The sequence below is a fragment of the Tachypleus tridentatus genome, chromosome 3, assembly GCF_004210375.1.
Source record: "Tachypleus tridentatus isolate NWPU-2018 chromosome 3, ASM421037v1, whole genome shotgun sequence".
NCBI classification, from domain to species: domain Eukaryota; kingdom Metazoa; phylum Arthropoda; class Merostomata; order Xiphosura; family Limulidae; genus Tachypleus; species Tachypleus tridentatus.
In genome coordinates, this window is record NC_134827.1 from 4,931,439 (window position 1) to 4,948,372 (window position 16,934).

Genomic DNA, 16,934 nt, shown 5'->3' on the forward strand with positions numbered 1-16,934 from the left:
CCTCAGGAAACAGTATGCAACATAATTAAGAAGGATATACGTATGGAAATATCATCACAAGTAACGTGTACACAAATTACTTTCATAACATATTTGTTCAATCATTGCATACCTCAAGCAGCTGAAGAATGAAACGAATATTCAAGTTACTTCATACGAAGATGTACCGGTCAAATCGCCAGACACATTGTTTAAGGATTTTTGTGTAGTCGAACTGCTGAAATGAGCACTAGAAAGCTCTCGTATATCTACCAATGCTAAATGACTTATGGAAAGTTCGCAGAGAGAAGCATGTCTTAGACATGACAGCTGTACGATTGAGTCTTTTACAACGTAAGCTACATTACATGGCTATGTCAAGATGCGCCGTCGTCAGATAGGGTTTGACCGAAACTGGTGACATGGACTATAACGATGTAGTTAGTGGGACTCCAAATTAGTTTTAGTATAAAGTACTCAAACTTTGTCTAATCGCCAGAAAATAAATGCGATTGTTTGAATCCATTAATGTATAGTATTCAACAAGATAAAACAATGTGTATGATACAAACAAGCTTTTTATTATTTGTCATCTAACGGATATTAGAACATCCCGGTTTAAGGAAAAAAACAACCGTTAATATACCATAGGCTATCACTAAATGAATGCTGGGAGACCAAGTATTTCGTTGTTTTGTTGAATTTGGGCCAAAGTTACTCGAGGACTATGTGCGCTAGCCGTCTCTAATTTTAAAATACCAGATAAAGAAAGACAGCTAATAAACACCATCTACCGCTAACTCCTAAGCTACTCCAATTGAATATTGAAATTTGGCCGTCATTCTCATGATGCACTCACATCTCCAAAGTGTAGAAGATTTTTTTTTCTGGCTGTAACGGGGCATAAGTCTCAGATCCAAGTTCGGCACTCTTAACAGCTAGGCCTAAGAGAACCATTGATTCAAACTGTAAGTGATACAACAACACGTATAGTTCCAGATTTGGTACTAACAGAAACAATAGATTAAACATCCAATAGCTGATCAATAGATGAGATCATAGCTTCGTTATACAGATCGAATTCTATGTATAATATCAATCATGTGCAAATGTCTTATATTAATTAATATTACCTACCCGTCAAAGCAAGCTACTACCTTAGATCAAAACTAAAAATTAACCTAGCAGTGAGTGTTACTTATGTTCCGAAGGCAGCTAGTCATCACCACCCACTGTAAACTCTTGAGCTACTCTTCTACCAACGAATAAAGGGATTGACCGTCACATATTACAACCCAACGGTTGTAATGGCTAGCATGTTCTGTCGTAGGTTTAATGTTCGTTGAATAACCTAACATCAGTATAACTGTATATAGCCAAATCTTTACATAATCCATTCTAACAAAGCTTTATGACCAATTTTATTTCCCACAGCTTTCGCCTACATCTTTAGAAAAAAAGCTAACAGCATATTATCTTTTGAATCTTAGATTCGATAATATAAGCCTTTATTATTCGGATATATTTGTTCCATATATAAGGTTAATTGTATATTTAGTGTTAATATCTTTATGCTAATAAGGTACATTCGAGCATCTAATTCAATATACTTTGAAATAAACGGCATGACTATATAATGAAATAATACTTAACTTCACAAATTACATCAAACATCAAAATTAGCAGAACTTGTATATGTTTTTATGGGAAATATAGTTATATCGTATTTCAGCATATTAGTCTTATGTGGTACATCGTAATATATATTCTAATGTCACGTTAATATTTGTAATTTCAGATTACACGCCATGTGAATAAACCTCAACAGCCTGTAAAAGAAAGAAAAGTATTTACAAAAGTCTTCGGTGTCGTCTCTTCCTATCATTGTGAAGCTGAATTCGCCAAGCGTTGGTTTGTTTACCACTAATTTTATTAAACCTCATGAATATAATATGTACTTCTTTTTCAGATCTCGAGCACAGGACAGGTAAATCTTTCGGCACCTGTCCTGTGAAAGTGGGTTTTCTCGGGGTACTTCCGTTTCCCCCCACATCCAAGTCTCAGGCATTAGATCTTTAGATCTCAGCCAAGGCAATATTATTACCCAGCCCTGAAACGGGTCGTGTCGCGTTCATGTTTGCTTTGACATCTGCTTTTTGGGCTCTGGCCTAGCTGCCCTCTCCGGTGTCGCCTTTGTCTTGCTCACCAGTATAATGACCAACCTCACTTCTTCATCTTAAAAAAGTCAAAATAAAATAAAGGCAAAAAACCCATGGAAATTTCAATAATTTTTCACGTGAGGGGACGAAGAGGAACCACAACGTTCCTGACCACCGCAGTTGGAGAGAGAAGTATTCAGACTTCTCTCTCTCTCAACTAAACCCCTGCCACGTTCATTTGCGTTTTTGCGTTCGTTAAAGTCTTGTCTTCTTTCTCAGTTTGGGCCCGGAATGGCCAAGGGTGTTAAGGCGTTCGACTCGTAATCTGAGGGTTGCGGGTTCGTATCCCGGTCGCACTAAACATGCTCGTCCTTTCAGCCGTGGGAGCGTTATAATGTGACGGTCAATACCACTATTCGTTGGTAAAAAAGTAGCCCAAGAGTTGGCGGTGGGTGGTGACGACTAGCTGCCTTCCCTCTAGTCTTACACTGCTAAATTATTACGCCTCCAAGGCTGACAGGGCGAGCATGTTTGGTATGAGGGGGATTCGAACTTGCGACCCTCAAATTGCGGATCAAGCGCCCAAAACACCTGGACATGCATCGTGTAAACGTTACCAACAATACAATGTGACCACTCAACGAGCAATAAAGAAAGTCAACTACAGACAGTCTGCTTATTACCCTACCCCTCATATGTTTTAAAGCTGAGCTAGCTGCAGATTGTGAATAGTAATTTTAGATATGAGATGAAGTGGACTTTTTTAATACACATGTTCTTTTCATTTTCAATCGTTAGTTCCATCGGTAGAAGTCAATATTGACAGATTTGTTTGTTTCTTTGGTTTGGAGTAAAGCAACATCGGGCTATATTGGGATCCGTAAACCTACTGCTGTCCCACTGGGTCGATATTAACAGATCGAGGTGACGTTTGTTGGAAGAGCACAAAGACGTGCAATTGGAAATGTATGCAACACTTATCCACCGCTGGGACCGGGCCGAACTCCGAAATTTAAAGTTTTCAGCCTTTTAGCTTGCGGCTTAGTCACCGGGACGATGGATAGTGTACACTCACCTCTGTATGAACCCATCATCTCCCGACATTTATCTTTCTCACTACGTTATATTGCACGTTCCGGCACTGTAGTATGCAGCCATGTTTTATTTATTTATATTTTATTTGCGGCCCTTTTTTGTGACGTATATGCTAATAATTTCCAATCTACTTTCTAGGGTTATCAAATGCGTGATTAAGAAAAAAAGAAATTTATGGCCATTAACGTACAGATATGTTCACTTGTTTGGTCTCAGATGTTCCTGACTTATAACTCTAGAACCCGAGGTTCACAATGTAGATAGCCTCGTGGGCAGCTTTACAATGACGCAAACATACAAAGTTCCACGACAGACCTATTTCGTTAACACTCGCCATGTGAGACAGTTTTTTCTCGGTAATGGCATTGTGTAGTCTGTTACCACTGACAGCAATAATGTAAAAATGACAAAACGTATTTACGATAATAAATAGGAGTACTTTAGTTTGATATTCCACACCTTTTTTTTTTTTTCCTTTAAATCACCACACTACTTCTTACTGTCTGCAGTCAAGAGCTGGGTACACCTAATGTCCTCTATCGATTGTTTTGTTCACACGAAACATTTGACTTACATTTGCTTTAATTGTACCCTGATTTGGCACTTGTTATGATATACAAGATAAATAAATTAAAATCTGAACTAGCGAATTGTGACCCATATTATCGCTAAGTATACTAGAAAAAATGTAAATAATTTAGTCAAACTTTATCTGTAGTTTCTTTATTGCTCGTGAGAGGTCACTTTGCATTCTTGATAAAGTTTACACTATGCTTCTAGCTGTTTATTTTGTTAGGTAATATTTATAAATGTCTTTAAATATGCTAAAAATATAAGATAAGCCAAACACAAAAATACAAAATTTAGACAACACATTTCTTTCCAAAAGTATTAATAAATTTTATACTATGTGATCTGACGTTATAATAAACAAAATCCTTTCATACAGCGGTGAGGTGGTCTTAGCACTAAACTTGTACTCTGGCGGTCGCGGGTTCGAATCCCCATAACACCAACCATGCTCTCCTTTCAGCCGTGGAGAGTAAGTCGCCTAAGAGTTGGCGGTGGGTAGTGATGACCAGCTATCTTCCCTCTTGTCTTACACTGCTAAATTAGGGATGGCTAGCGCAGATAACCCTCCTGTAGCCTTGAGCGTAATTTAAAAAACATACTAAGACCAACTATTCCTCATCTAATTCTCAACTTTTTTTCAGAAATTACTTCTTTTTAACATTATTTTTAGCGTCTTAGATTACAAAGAACCTGAATTTACTCACTTTGTCATTTTAATTATTTTAATAAATGAGAAATTTTAATGGAATTATACTTGTGAAATATCTTTAGTTATAACAATTTTAAGAGAACAAACCGAAAATCTAGTTTGTTATTTGAATTTTCGCGCAAAGCTACACGAGGGCTATCTGCGCTAGCCGTCCCTAATTTAGCAGTGTAAGACTAGATGGAAGGCAGCTAGCTAGTCATTACCACCCACCGCCAACTCTTGGGCTACTCTTTTACCAACGAATAGTGGGATTGACCGTAACATTATAACGCCCCCACGACTGAAAGGGCGAGCATATTTGGTGTGACAGAGATTCGAACCCGTGACCCTCGGATTACGAACCGAGTCCCTTAACCACCTGGTCATGCCGGGCTCCGAAAATCATGCACAGCCTGGTGGTTAGGACACTCAACTCGCAAGATGAGAGTCGCAAGTTCAAATCCCGTCTTCGAATATGATCGACCTTTAAGCTATTCGTTGGTAAAGAGTAGCCAGAGTTTACGGTTGGTAGCGTTAACTAGCCGTCTTCCTGTCTCTTTAAAAGTGGGGAGTTCTAGCTGGTACAGATAAACCTCCTGTAACTTTACGCGAAATTTAAGAACAAACTGAAACTGAAAACTCTTCCAGAACCTATTCTTATACTGCAGATGTATTCACTGTAAACTATAAAAGTCTTTAATGATTTTTTTCTGAAATGTTGCTTAATAGGTTGTTTACTAATTGAATTCCTATAATAATAGAAGACATCTCTTGGATACCGTGATCTGTCTTTAATTTATACCTAATAAGTACTATTGCTGTTGTCATTTTCTTAATGCCAACCTGCACAATAGATTATCTGCGCTCTTTCCATAGAGGACAATCGAACACTAGATTTTTGTATCACAAATCCGGAAATTTACCGTTCACTCACCGAGGGTAGTAGCTATCAAAGCTGGAAGATAATTCTTGAAGAAAGACGAACGAATCTATTTTGAAAGTAAGAGAATAGATTATTTTTAATTATAAGTAGTTGAAGTTCGTTTAGATTTTAATACTGATGACCCTATATTTTTTGGACGGACAGCTTGTACCTTTATTGAAATGCTACGTTGATATTATCGTATAGTTAATACGCATACGGTAATTCACTCACCTGTAACTATCACGTATCAGTGTTCCGACCAAGCCCCTTCCATCCTCCAAACTGAGAAGGCGTAGCTTAGTCGCTCGTGGGCTACATAACTGCACGAGCTGGTCAGCTTGATATCGTGCTCGTCTTCTTTGAGAACCTGGTACAAGAAATCAATATAGCGAGCGGCCAGCTTCAAAGTCTGAATCTTACTCAGTTTGTCCGACGGCAGAGTCGGGATGATCTTTCGTAAAGCGGCAAAAGCTTCGTTTAGATTTTGTGTCCTCTGTCTCTCCCGCACATTCGCAAGCACTCGCTGATTCTGCATCTCCTCAAAACTATGGCATTCACGTTTTCTCGCTCTTGACGGCTCGCAAAGTCTAACTCTGTCCCTATCTTCGCGATTACTGAGACGTCGTTTGCGCTGAGTTCGCGAACTTTCATGACACAGACCGCTAGTCGAAGTGGAAGAAACTTTTTTTAAAGGAAGTATTACTTGTTGCTCATAAGTCGGTCCATTTTGGGTAAGGAAAGAAGTGATTGACTGAATAGATGAAAGTGAAAATACTGGCTTTTCGAGAGTTTGGTGGCCAACTGATGGCAGACCTGGACAATTGAGCAAATTAGGGTACGAAATGGGGGGAAATTCTGCCGCCGGAGATCTACTTGGAGAAATGACTGTCTGGTTGTCGGACATCGCTGGAATTGGGGACATATTACTGACTGATCCAGAAGGTGAAGGCCTAATGCCGGTTTTATTGTGCTGAAATACTGGCAAGTTGACACTGACACGAAGCAGACATTCAAGTAACCTGTGACGGTCTCAAAACGTGTGTTGTAAAGCGCTGAACCGGAGCCTGACTGACGTATATAAGCATCTGATAAATCTATTTCGTACATGACATCCACAATTTCTGGATGACCGCCTTTCCTTTTTTAAACATGCCGTAGTGACGTATTGCTAGCCAATCACGAAACACAATGCACGCAATGTCGCTCTTACACCAATAAGGAACCGCATCGTATTATACTGTAATTATGGGCATGATGGGGTATTTTACTGTCGCAGCTGGGGTATTATAGCTAATATATGTAGTTCCTAGTTTCGTCTACAGAAATAGCTTGTGACGCTTAGCTTATGCGAGAAATGTATGTATTATACGAATCTCCAACCAATGTCTGATAGATGTCAAAAACATCTTGGTTATAAAATTTATAGCAAAAATCAAAATCTACGTTCTGAATCTGCCTGATTCGGTTTGCAAGCTCAATTTTATGAAGGTCCCCCACTGGTACATCGGTAAGTTTATGGATTTACAACGCTAAAATATGGGGCTCGATTCCCCTCGTTAGACTCAGCGGATAGTCCGATGTGGCTTTGGTATAAGAAACACACACATACACTCCAAGTTTTATGAGGTGTGAGAACTTATAAGTTGCACCTGTATGAACTGCGATTAAACAGCTTATTTCTATTATAGATATGGATTATATAATTTTGAACCCTGCGCATCAGTTAAATGCGTAAGTTAAGTTTCTCTTCTACCCAATCCGTAACATAATTTTACTTCGTGTATTTGCCAATGAAAAACGATTGTAGAATCAACAACGAATTCCCTCTATATTCTTTCTTCCTCGAAGTATCTTTAAGGCATGTATCAGCAGCAACAATTAGTATATACGTTTATAGGTGGTGGAATTTATAAAAAGAACATAGACGCGGCTTATTCAAACCGCTTCAAGAAATATTAAATTTTTAAAAGTTTAGCGTATGGAAAAAAATCTTCGCCTCTGAAATAACCATGCTATCCACACAACCAGCCGTTCCGTCTTAAATATGGCAAAGTCTAGAAAGTTATATCTTATTGTGACAAATGATTTAACACAATATTAAAAGTAAAACCAACAAAGTTCAATCACATCGCTGAAATACATTTCAATCAATGTAATGTCTAGTTTCAAAACGCTACAATCAATGACTCAAACTCAAGGTTATATACCATTTGTTTTCTGCATACTAGTTAAATATAATACAATATCACTTATAAGCTATACGTAAAATGGCAGTCGTCAAGAACAAAACGTATTACAGTTTACAACTCATTGTTAATACTTAAACATAACACAACTGGTAAAACTATATGTGGTTCCGCTGGGTTCCCCAAATTTTTTGTTCAAAAGTAAAAAAAGTATATTTAACAATAACAAATATTTACACTTTTTAGGCTCATATATCGTGCTGTGTTGTATCTTACAGAGTGCACAATTCATCTCGAGAATTCTGGCTTGCGCTTGTTTTATTGACCTCACGACGTTAAGCGTTCTGTATGTGACGTCAATTTAGTATATACTGACTGACTGACAGTTAACACGTTACTGTATAGTAGTATGAATGATTTAAACAGGTGACTCTTCCAGATGTCTGTCGGCCCCTTTTCATAAAATGATATAGTTTACAACTTATTATTAATGGTAAAACACTGCAGTCTACAACTCATTGTTAATACAATACTCGACTTGTAAGTTGTAAGTAAAATGATATAGTTTACAATTTATTGTTAAAGGTGAAATACATTATTGTGTACGACTCATTGTTAATTATTAAATATAAGACAATACATTACTTGTAGGATGCAGATAAAATGACATAGTTTTTGTCAACCAGTCGTGAAAAAGTGTGCATAATGTCAGGATATATGACTTAGATACTTTGGTTAAAAATATAGTTAGTCCATACTTTATCGTTACACGTAAAGGATAACAACAACAACAAAAGGAGAGATTTATTTTTAGAAACTACATGTTGTTACTTTATATGATTTACTTTGCTAAAAATAAAATACAGTGATACATTTGATATATATATATAAGTTTTATTGGAATGTATTTTCCACTTATTTTTCCAATAACAAATGTATTCATGTTTTTCCATCTAGTAATACCTTTTGAATTGACACGTTGTTATTAATAATAAAATATGATAATATTTTATTCTGCGTTTGTTTATATAACGATATCTTTTTTAATAACGTCGAAAACAACTTTTCATTGTTATATTTAATTTTTTATACTTTAATTTCACGAATTTGTTTCGTCTATTATAATTTTATATACAGACTTCTTTAGGAGGTTAATGCGTGAATACTTTTCAGAGGTGGAAGTGAACTAATTATTTTATATACGTGTGTATTTGTATTTAATCCCACGTTTGGTTCGACAATTGAGTTATTGTCACAACAGTATCTACATCCATAAATGAAAACAACAAATTGAAATAGCCTTGCTCCCATTCCTGCATGTGTCCGAGTACGGCCTTTTGTGAGTACTTTTGACAGGAATGTTGGTGAGCGCATACGTGATAATCGTTGGTAGCGAGAGTGTTCCTAAACAGTGATGAGATAATGAGCACCACAAACATACAGTTAAATTCCGCAGGCTGTAATTTCAACGTGATCAAGTAACTACCAATATCTACGTAGCAGAGTTGTACGCTTGTTCACAGATAGATAACCTTGTAGACTGCTGATACGCAACGGCAAATTCGCAAAAGAATTATCTCGTGTCATCTATACTGTTGAGGCTTAAGCCGTTTGAAGTACTGATGTTTCCTAACCTCACTTGGAGAAGCTAGAAATCAGACTACACGATTTTTTTCTTAATCTTTGAATATTTCCAATGCCATCTACATTCCTCACGAACAAGCTATTCAAAAGCAAGCACTTTTGAAATTAATTCGGTATAATAATTGATTGTATATACTCTTAGGCGGTGATCTTATGTCTAAGTTAAGAAGGGGCTGTGTGTGAGTGTAGAATGACCTCGTATCGGAACGACATATTTGTAGTTGATTTCTATTCACAAAATTCTTACGTTTCCTGAGTGATATTAAGTACTGCTTTGAAACAGTGTAGAAAACAAATCTCGATTTTTCTTACCTAATATTTAAGGTATTTTATACTTCCATAACATTAAGCTGATGTGTGATAAATTTTCAGTTATTCTTCGGAAGAGGATTGTAATCCGTGAACTCTGTTTTGTCATGCACCCACATGTTCTCATATCGTGAGTTTACATGTGAATAATATGAATCACTCACAACCATGCGGAAATAATACAAACACGCTTTGTTTCAAGTTTCTAGAGCCTCCGTGATTGTAATGGCTTTTGCTTTAGTGTGACCCTTTAATGTCCAGCGTCTTCCCTATGCACGTGCAAAATGTCACAAAATCCTATCATTCACGATGACCACCAAACCCGAACTGACGTGACCCTCTGTTGCCGGTGGGATGAGAGCCTGAGAAAGCAGCAAAGTGTAAAATTTCGACATCAGTTTAGAATTGTTTAATTCTTTAGAACATTACTGTGTTGTAAAAGAAATAGACAAATTAAATTAAATTATTGTAGAAAAAAATACAGAACCCAGCAACAAATTTCGTGATTAGTCTACGCACAAAATTTGCCTATGTTATTTGAACACACGAACCAAAAAACAATTTCAGTAAATATTCCTGGATATATAAGTAATAGAAAACTTGCAAGGAAATTATGAAAAGCTGTTAAATATAGGGTATTTAATAAACAAACACTTCGAATTAAAAACAGGACGATTGTAACCTGGTGGTGAGCATATTCGACTCCGGAATTTGAGGGTCCATTTTTCATGTCCTGTCATTGCAAAATCGCAATCCGCAGATTAGGGGCCTTGGGCCATTATAAGAGTGACGATCAAACCACTATTCGATGCGAACAGCCCAAGAATTGGGTTTAAGCACTTTTGATTGCTGTCTTCCCTTTAAACTTTCAGTTAAAAATTAGGTACAGTTGGCGTAGATATCCTTGCAAAGCCTTGCACGAATTCTTCGAAATAAACAAACAACGCTTCAGGCGGAGGCTGCTACCGACTGATTGCCTTTCTTCTACTTCTCAATTCAAAATTAGGAACGGTTAGCTATACGTAAACTATAGATGTCTGTAGCTTGAATGTTTACCCATTGTGTGCATAAAATGTTTAGGTAAAAGAAACAAACATGTGAATTTAAAACTTATTACGTCCCCTATTATCAGCTAGAACATAGTGACCTTTATCGACCTCCTATAGTAACTTTAGTCAAAGATACAAGTAATTAATATTCGACTGAAAGCAGCTATTTGCTGAGCCACGCTTCTGCTACCTAGATCACATAATGTAGACTATGTCACATTGTCCTGGAGAACAAATGCAAGTTTCCCATTTGTGTTTTCTTCCACCATCCAATTAACTTCGAACAAAATATTTCTTATTAATAGTCTCGTCTACTTTTTCCTGTTTGAAAATGTTAATAGGTTCTAGAATGACAACCGTTAGGAAAATTTTGATGTATTCTGTCATTACTCTCTCTAGAAAACTTTAGGTATTTTCTAGGTTTAGTCTCTGTCTGGAAAAGTTTTCATATATTCTAGGATTACACTCTCTAAAAACGTTTGATATGTCCTAGGATAACTTTTTAGCAAAGGGTAATATGTTTCATAGGATTACTTTCTCTAGAAAACTACTGTTACGTCAAGGATTACTCTTTATGAAAATTTTGATTAATTCTATAGGATTACTGTCACTATAAAAGTTTTCATATCTTTAAATAATTTCAAAAAGCTCTCATTTTATTACGTTTCTACGCTGTCTTTGAATATAGGGAAACACTCATTCTTTAATAATGTCTCCTTGACATGTCTTCCGGCTCTATAATAAATAAATTTCTTATGAACTTGGATGGTAGCGTAGTGTTACCATTAAGTATCTTGTGAATTCATTATAGTAAATCTCTGTTAAATAAAATCAGATACAGTGTAAGTAAAAACACATTATGTGGTCAGTTACTCGCTGTTTACACAGTTATATATATATATGTATAAATAAATAACTAATTTTTGGGCAAATATAATTATTTCACAAGCAGAGGTGGGAAGATAATCTTTATCAACATTTTAAAAAGGAAGTCCGCTCTAGTTCTTAAGCAGAAATAAAGGGAACATTATCACATTATTTAAAAAATAGTCTTTTTTCATTATTATAACATTCTCATGAAGGATATAGCGCTTCCAGAAAAAGTCCATATCGAAATCCTATGAAATGTCTATAGTAAACCTGAGACAATCATTTTTCTTTAATTTCAATAAAAGATAATATCGTTTGTTCTCTGTATTCCAGTGAATAATTCCCGAAAATACATGTATATAACAAGATACACACTAGTGTGTCATGCGGCCAAATCAACCTGTATGACACATTATGTGTTATTAAAAGGAGTGATAGTTCAGCGATTTTCCACTTTCTGTAGCTCGGTATGGTACTCCAGTTTACCACATGTTTTCAGTGGATATGAGCTATACTGGACCCTTACTTCACATATCAAATTTTAAGGCAATTCATTACAAAATACACGAGATATAAAATTTCCAATTTTGATTTAATTTTTTCCTTTTTTTTCTTCTTTGCACCGGAAGTATGGAAACTTTATTTACAGAAAACATACTTATTTTTTTGATTTTTTTTTAAATTTTGGTACACTGATAGATCTTTATAACCTACAAGTAGGAGTCTTTTTTTTGGCGTAAATAGAGGTCACACGTGCAAAACTATTCAACAAAAACCGTTCAAGTGTCACGCAAAAAGTCACGTGAGTTATCAGTCTAACATTTATACTACAGCTTCGCATAAAAGTAAGAGTGGACTGTTTTTTTGTCATTCAGATTAAAAACGATTGATTTAGAACAGCAAAAATTGTTTCTTTTGTATTTTGGAATTTCGCACAAAGCTACTCGAGGGCTATCTGTGCTAGCCGTCCCTAATTTAGCAGTGTAAGACTAGAGGGAAGGCAGCTAGTCATCACCACTCACCTCCAACTCTTGGGCTCCTCTTTTACCAACGAATAGTGGGATTGACCGTCACATTATACACCCCCACGGCTGGGAGGGCGAACATGTTTGGCGCGACTCGGGCGCGAACCCGCGACCCTCATATTACGAAGCGCACGCCTTAACGCGCTAGGCCATGCCAGGCCCTAGCAAAAATATAGGGTGAAAAGACGTACAGATACATAAGTATTACTTAGACGAAGCAACTTAGATTAGCAGTTTCTAGCTCGGGCCCGGCATGGCCAAGCGTGTTAAGGCGTTCGACTCGTAATCCGAGGGTCGCGGGTTTATAATGTGACGGCCAATCCCACTATTCGTTGGTAAAAGAGTAGCCATAATTTGCCAGTGTAAGACTAGAGGGAAGGCAGCTAGACATCACTACCCACCGCCCACTCTTGGGCTACTCTTTTACCAACGAATAGGGGGATTGATCGTTACATTATAACTCTTCCATAGCTGAAAGGGTGAGCATGTTTGAGTGATTGTGATTCGAACCTGCGACCCTCAGATTACGAGTCGAGCGCCCCTAAACACCTGGACAATACTAGCACTGTATAGATAGGTTTATAGCTTATAACATCATACGTATTGTTATAGCACTAAAACTACAGCATCGTGTTTATTAGAACTATAAAAAACGGTAGAGGTTGGGTGATATATTTTTGATAGAAATTAAGGGTACTTGATGATATCATATTTCTATTTTTATATTTTTAGGTATTATGCACACAACCCGGTTATATACGGTGAGTGGTAGTGGAATGTGCGACATTGTGGATTTTAGTACACAGACCTTAACTCAACCAGTATCATTTTTTCTAGTTTTGCATTTGTTTTTTGATCATGTCTGATAGACGGAATATCCCCAATGTTTTGGGGAGCTGTGGCCGTAGAGCTTTTTACTTTAAAATGATAACATTTTATTTTTACGTCTATATATTTCTAACATTACCATGGAAGATATATAGCAGTCCTACGAGTTAATAATCATTCGGTGACACAAATGACTGTAGAATACTTTCTCTATCCCTAAAAACGTTCTACTTATCTTGTGATACAACTATGTGTATTAGTGCAGAAGTACCTTTATCTCTCCATTTAAACATGTGTACGGGCCACAAATATACTCGCTGAAGCTTATCTCCGTGTATAAACTCATCTCGTGCTCCAAATCGTAAAGGTTTGTGTGAAAAAACATACAAATCACTATCTTAAATTTTTTGCCTTGTCAGAGAATTGAAACATTTGAAGTTGTTAAGAACATTCATAGCCTTTTTGACAGGACAAGTGTGTGTGATTGAAACGAAGACTGAAAGCTATAGAAACCAGTCCCCATTAAACAAATACACCTAAGCTGAAGAGAAAATACACGGGCTATGAAGTGGCGGAGGAATATGTGATCTCTACACACAAAGATGATAGAATGACGTATAGTTTGTAAGGAGTGTGTGCATTTCAACGTGATGCAATTCAGATGTATTTTTTTTCTTTGCTGGTTTAGTGAGACAAATATTATGAATAAATATGAAAAATATTTAATGCAAAGTAAAGAATCAGAATATAGTGATGGAAATGAGGACGTAATAAAACAAAATGTGACGTTAATTCACTGCGTTCTGAGCTATATATTTTAATTTGGTCTGTATACATACTTACGGATTCTCCACTGCTAAATATAGAACAGTAGAGATTACACTTACATTGTACATCATTCTTATTTTGTTAGTTTTTCTTTCCAACATGCCAGTAGCGCTACCTTCAACGTATTTCTATATATGGCGATCTCTGTTCAGATATGCTGGTGGTTGTCATAATGTTTTAATAATTCCTTCTTTTTATCTTAAGTGCTTGGAAATCGTAGAACAATTACATGACTGATAATCTAGGATTGTTGACACGAATATCTGATAGACAATATCTTGATACTGTTTCCATTTTACCTGCTTTTTTTACGTTGACCTTAAATGTTGGATAATTCGTTAACATGACAGGCTTCCTGTAAGCCAATTTGTAGAATTCATATAATAAACCCGACTGTTGTTTGTTTACCTGTGACGTTTATTGAAAGCTCAAGTTGTGTCATGTGGATTTTACTAAGATTTCAATGAAAGATAAACGAACTCCATAACAAAAACACTTGAGTACTTAATAATTATGAAGTATTATTTAAACATACCTTAAGTTATGGTCAGTCACTCACATGTGCCTATATCCTATTGATAATATAGGCTCTACATTAAACAAGACATAACCACAGCCTATACTTTCTCAGATTGAAACTGATTAGTATATAGTAGATAAAGAACGACAAAGAACCTGACTCAAACATAGGAGTGTGTGTGTGTGTTTTATAGCAAAGCCACATCGTGCTGTATCCACTGTGGGACCATAGGACAGTAAAAAAATAAAATTTATGAACGAGGATAATATATACAATTTCAAATACTCGATTGGTGGACCATATAGTTTAACAACCACAACAGTTAATTATTGTTTACGTGGGTTAATCAAGATTTATTTTAATTACAAAGGGCTATTCACTACATATGGCCCGGCATGGCCAAGCGCGTAAGGCGTGCGACTCGTAATCCGAGGGTTCGCGAGTTCGCATCCCCGTCGCGCCAAACATGCTCGCCCTCCCAGCTGTGAGGGCGTTATAATGTGACGTTTAATCCCACTATTCGTTGGTAAAAGAATAGCCCAAGAGTTGGCGGTGGGTGGTGATAACTAGCTGCCTTCCCTCTAGTCTTACACTACTAAAGTAGGGACGGCTCGGTGCAGTGGGCTAACAACCTACTCACTTAAATACCCGTTGAAGAATCTGCAAGCGATTGCGGCCCTATGTTCCTTGATGGAATCTAATGGTGATTGAATGAATGAATGAATTCATTACATGAAAATTCACTACATGAAAAACTTATTGATAACTATTACACGAATTCACGAGATTTATTCGAACTACCTTCTAACGACAATATCAAAAGTTTAAAGACATAACACAAGTAGCTTCAAAAGTTATGTTACCAAACAGCTGCCACCCCTGGTAAAGTCGTGTGGTGAGGTCACTCAACTCATAATCTGCGGGTTCAAACTTTTTCACTAAACATGTTTGCCCCTTTTTATCCGTGGTGGCGTTAAAATGTGACAGTCATTCCCACTATTCTTTGCTCAAGAAATAGCTAATGTACTTGATACTACAACGTCATATGAATTGGTATTATCTTCGAGTTTGAGAAACCTTAAAACAAGTTAAATGAAGCCTGTTTGTTTCAGAATGTTTGCGCAAAGATACACGAAAACTATTTATGCGCGGCCATTTTAATTTTGGACTGATAGTTTAAAGAAAAGACAGCGGAATTTTACCATAACTCTTACAGAACACCCACCACACCATAAAAGTGCGGAGCATTTCAACGGGCCACGAATCATGAATCCTCTCAATCGTATTCCGACCACACTAACAATTAGACTACGTCTGGTTTCTCTAAATAAAGACGAGTGTAAATATTATGCAATTATAACAATAACAAAACACTGTTACGTTATGTGTAGATAGAAAAAAGACTACATTTGACTTAAAGCGATTTCACAGTAAGGGAAAGGTAAAAGACATATTAGAAGTGATAGCAAACCCAAATAATAATCTCGAATCATTGTGCAAGGAAAAATAGGTCTGAGCTATCTAAGGAGCTCTAAAATATGATAAACAAAAAGCGAAATCAATAACGAAAAAATAAGCACAGATGTCACCTTATTTTATCTTATAAAGACGTATAATACACTTAAATTTTGTTTCGATATTCTGTATTTCTGATCTCTGATTAATAACAATTAACCATAGGTATAAAGACTTAGTTTCTGGGTTGTACGTTTGTCTGAAACTGATTTTTGGAACCTACTTGTTTTCCTAACGTAATGTAAGGACATTTAATGAAATATTCATGAGAATGCATTGACGTTATCTTTAACCAGAGATCTTTTAATGACAAAAGAGAAGGAAAATAGGGTTAAGTACTCCGGACGCCATTATACAATGGGATGGCCAAAAATAGGCTCATTACAAAAGTAGAGTAGTCTATTGCTGTGACAGTGAAGTTGTTAGTGAAGCAATCCAAGTACCCCTTTGAACTGTTCTATGAATGGCATTGGTGATTATGGTTTGCTCTCACTGCTGGAATCGGTGGAGTCGAAAGGTTGTCTCCGTATACAGGTGTCACAGAACTGGTGGATCCATGTGTATATAATAACAAAGAATGTAATACTCGCGTATTTGTGTTTGTATTTATGTGTATGCATCAGTTATATATACGATTATAATTCGTATGCGCAATGTATACTTTGAGTAATGCTGTGTTATGCCTCCTAATAGCTCAGCGTCAAGTCTGAAAACTTATAACGCTAAAAACTTGTCCTGACA

The 16,934-nt window shown here is 36.6% G+C and overlaps 1 protein-coding gene and 1 long non-coding RNA gene across 7 annotated transcripts in view; one reads left to right on the forward strand and one right to left on the reverse strand.

Annotated features, from left to right (window-relative positions):
• Positions 1-6,649, reverse strand: part of LOC143246247 (uncharacterized) — a 37,247-nt gene extending 30,598 nt beyond the window's left edge. Inside the window, exons 1-2 of one of the 4 annotated variants that reach the window (XR_013025875.1) lie at positions 5,651-6,645; positions 5,429-5,483 (exon numbers count right to left, since the gene is read on the reverse strand). Coding sequence is in view for 3 of the 4 variants with exons in the window: in XM_076492650.1 (XP_076348765.1) it covers positions 5,667-6,341 (675 nt within the window). In the remaining variant the exon portion in view is untranslated. Of the gene's footprint in view, positions 1-5,428; positions 5,484-5,650 lie in introns of all 4 variants that reach the window. The other 3 variants (XM_076492650.1, XM_076492648.1, XM_076492649.1) reach the window with 3 other exon arrangements.
• Positions 1-14,176, forward strand: part of LOC143246250 (uncharacterized) — a 64,106-nt gene extending 49,930 nt beyond the window's left edge. For all 3 annotated transcript variants that reach the window (XR_013025876.1, XR_013025879.1, XR_013025878.1), the window contains 2 exons: positions 1,778-1,890; positions 13,235-14,176. This is a non-coding gene — a long non-coding RNA (uncharacterized LOC143246250). The remainder of the gene's footprint in view (positions 1-1,777; positions 1,891-13,234) is intronic.
• The last annotated feature ends 2,758 nt before the right edge of the window (positions 14,177-16,934 follow it).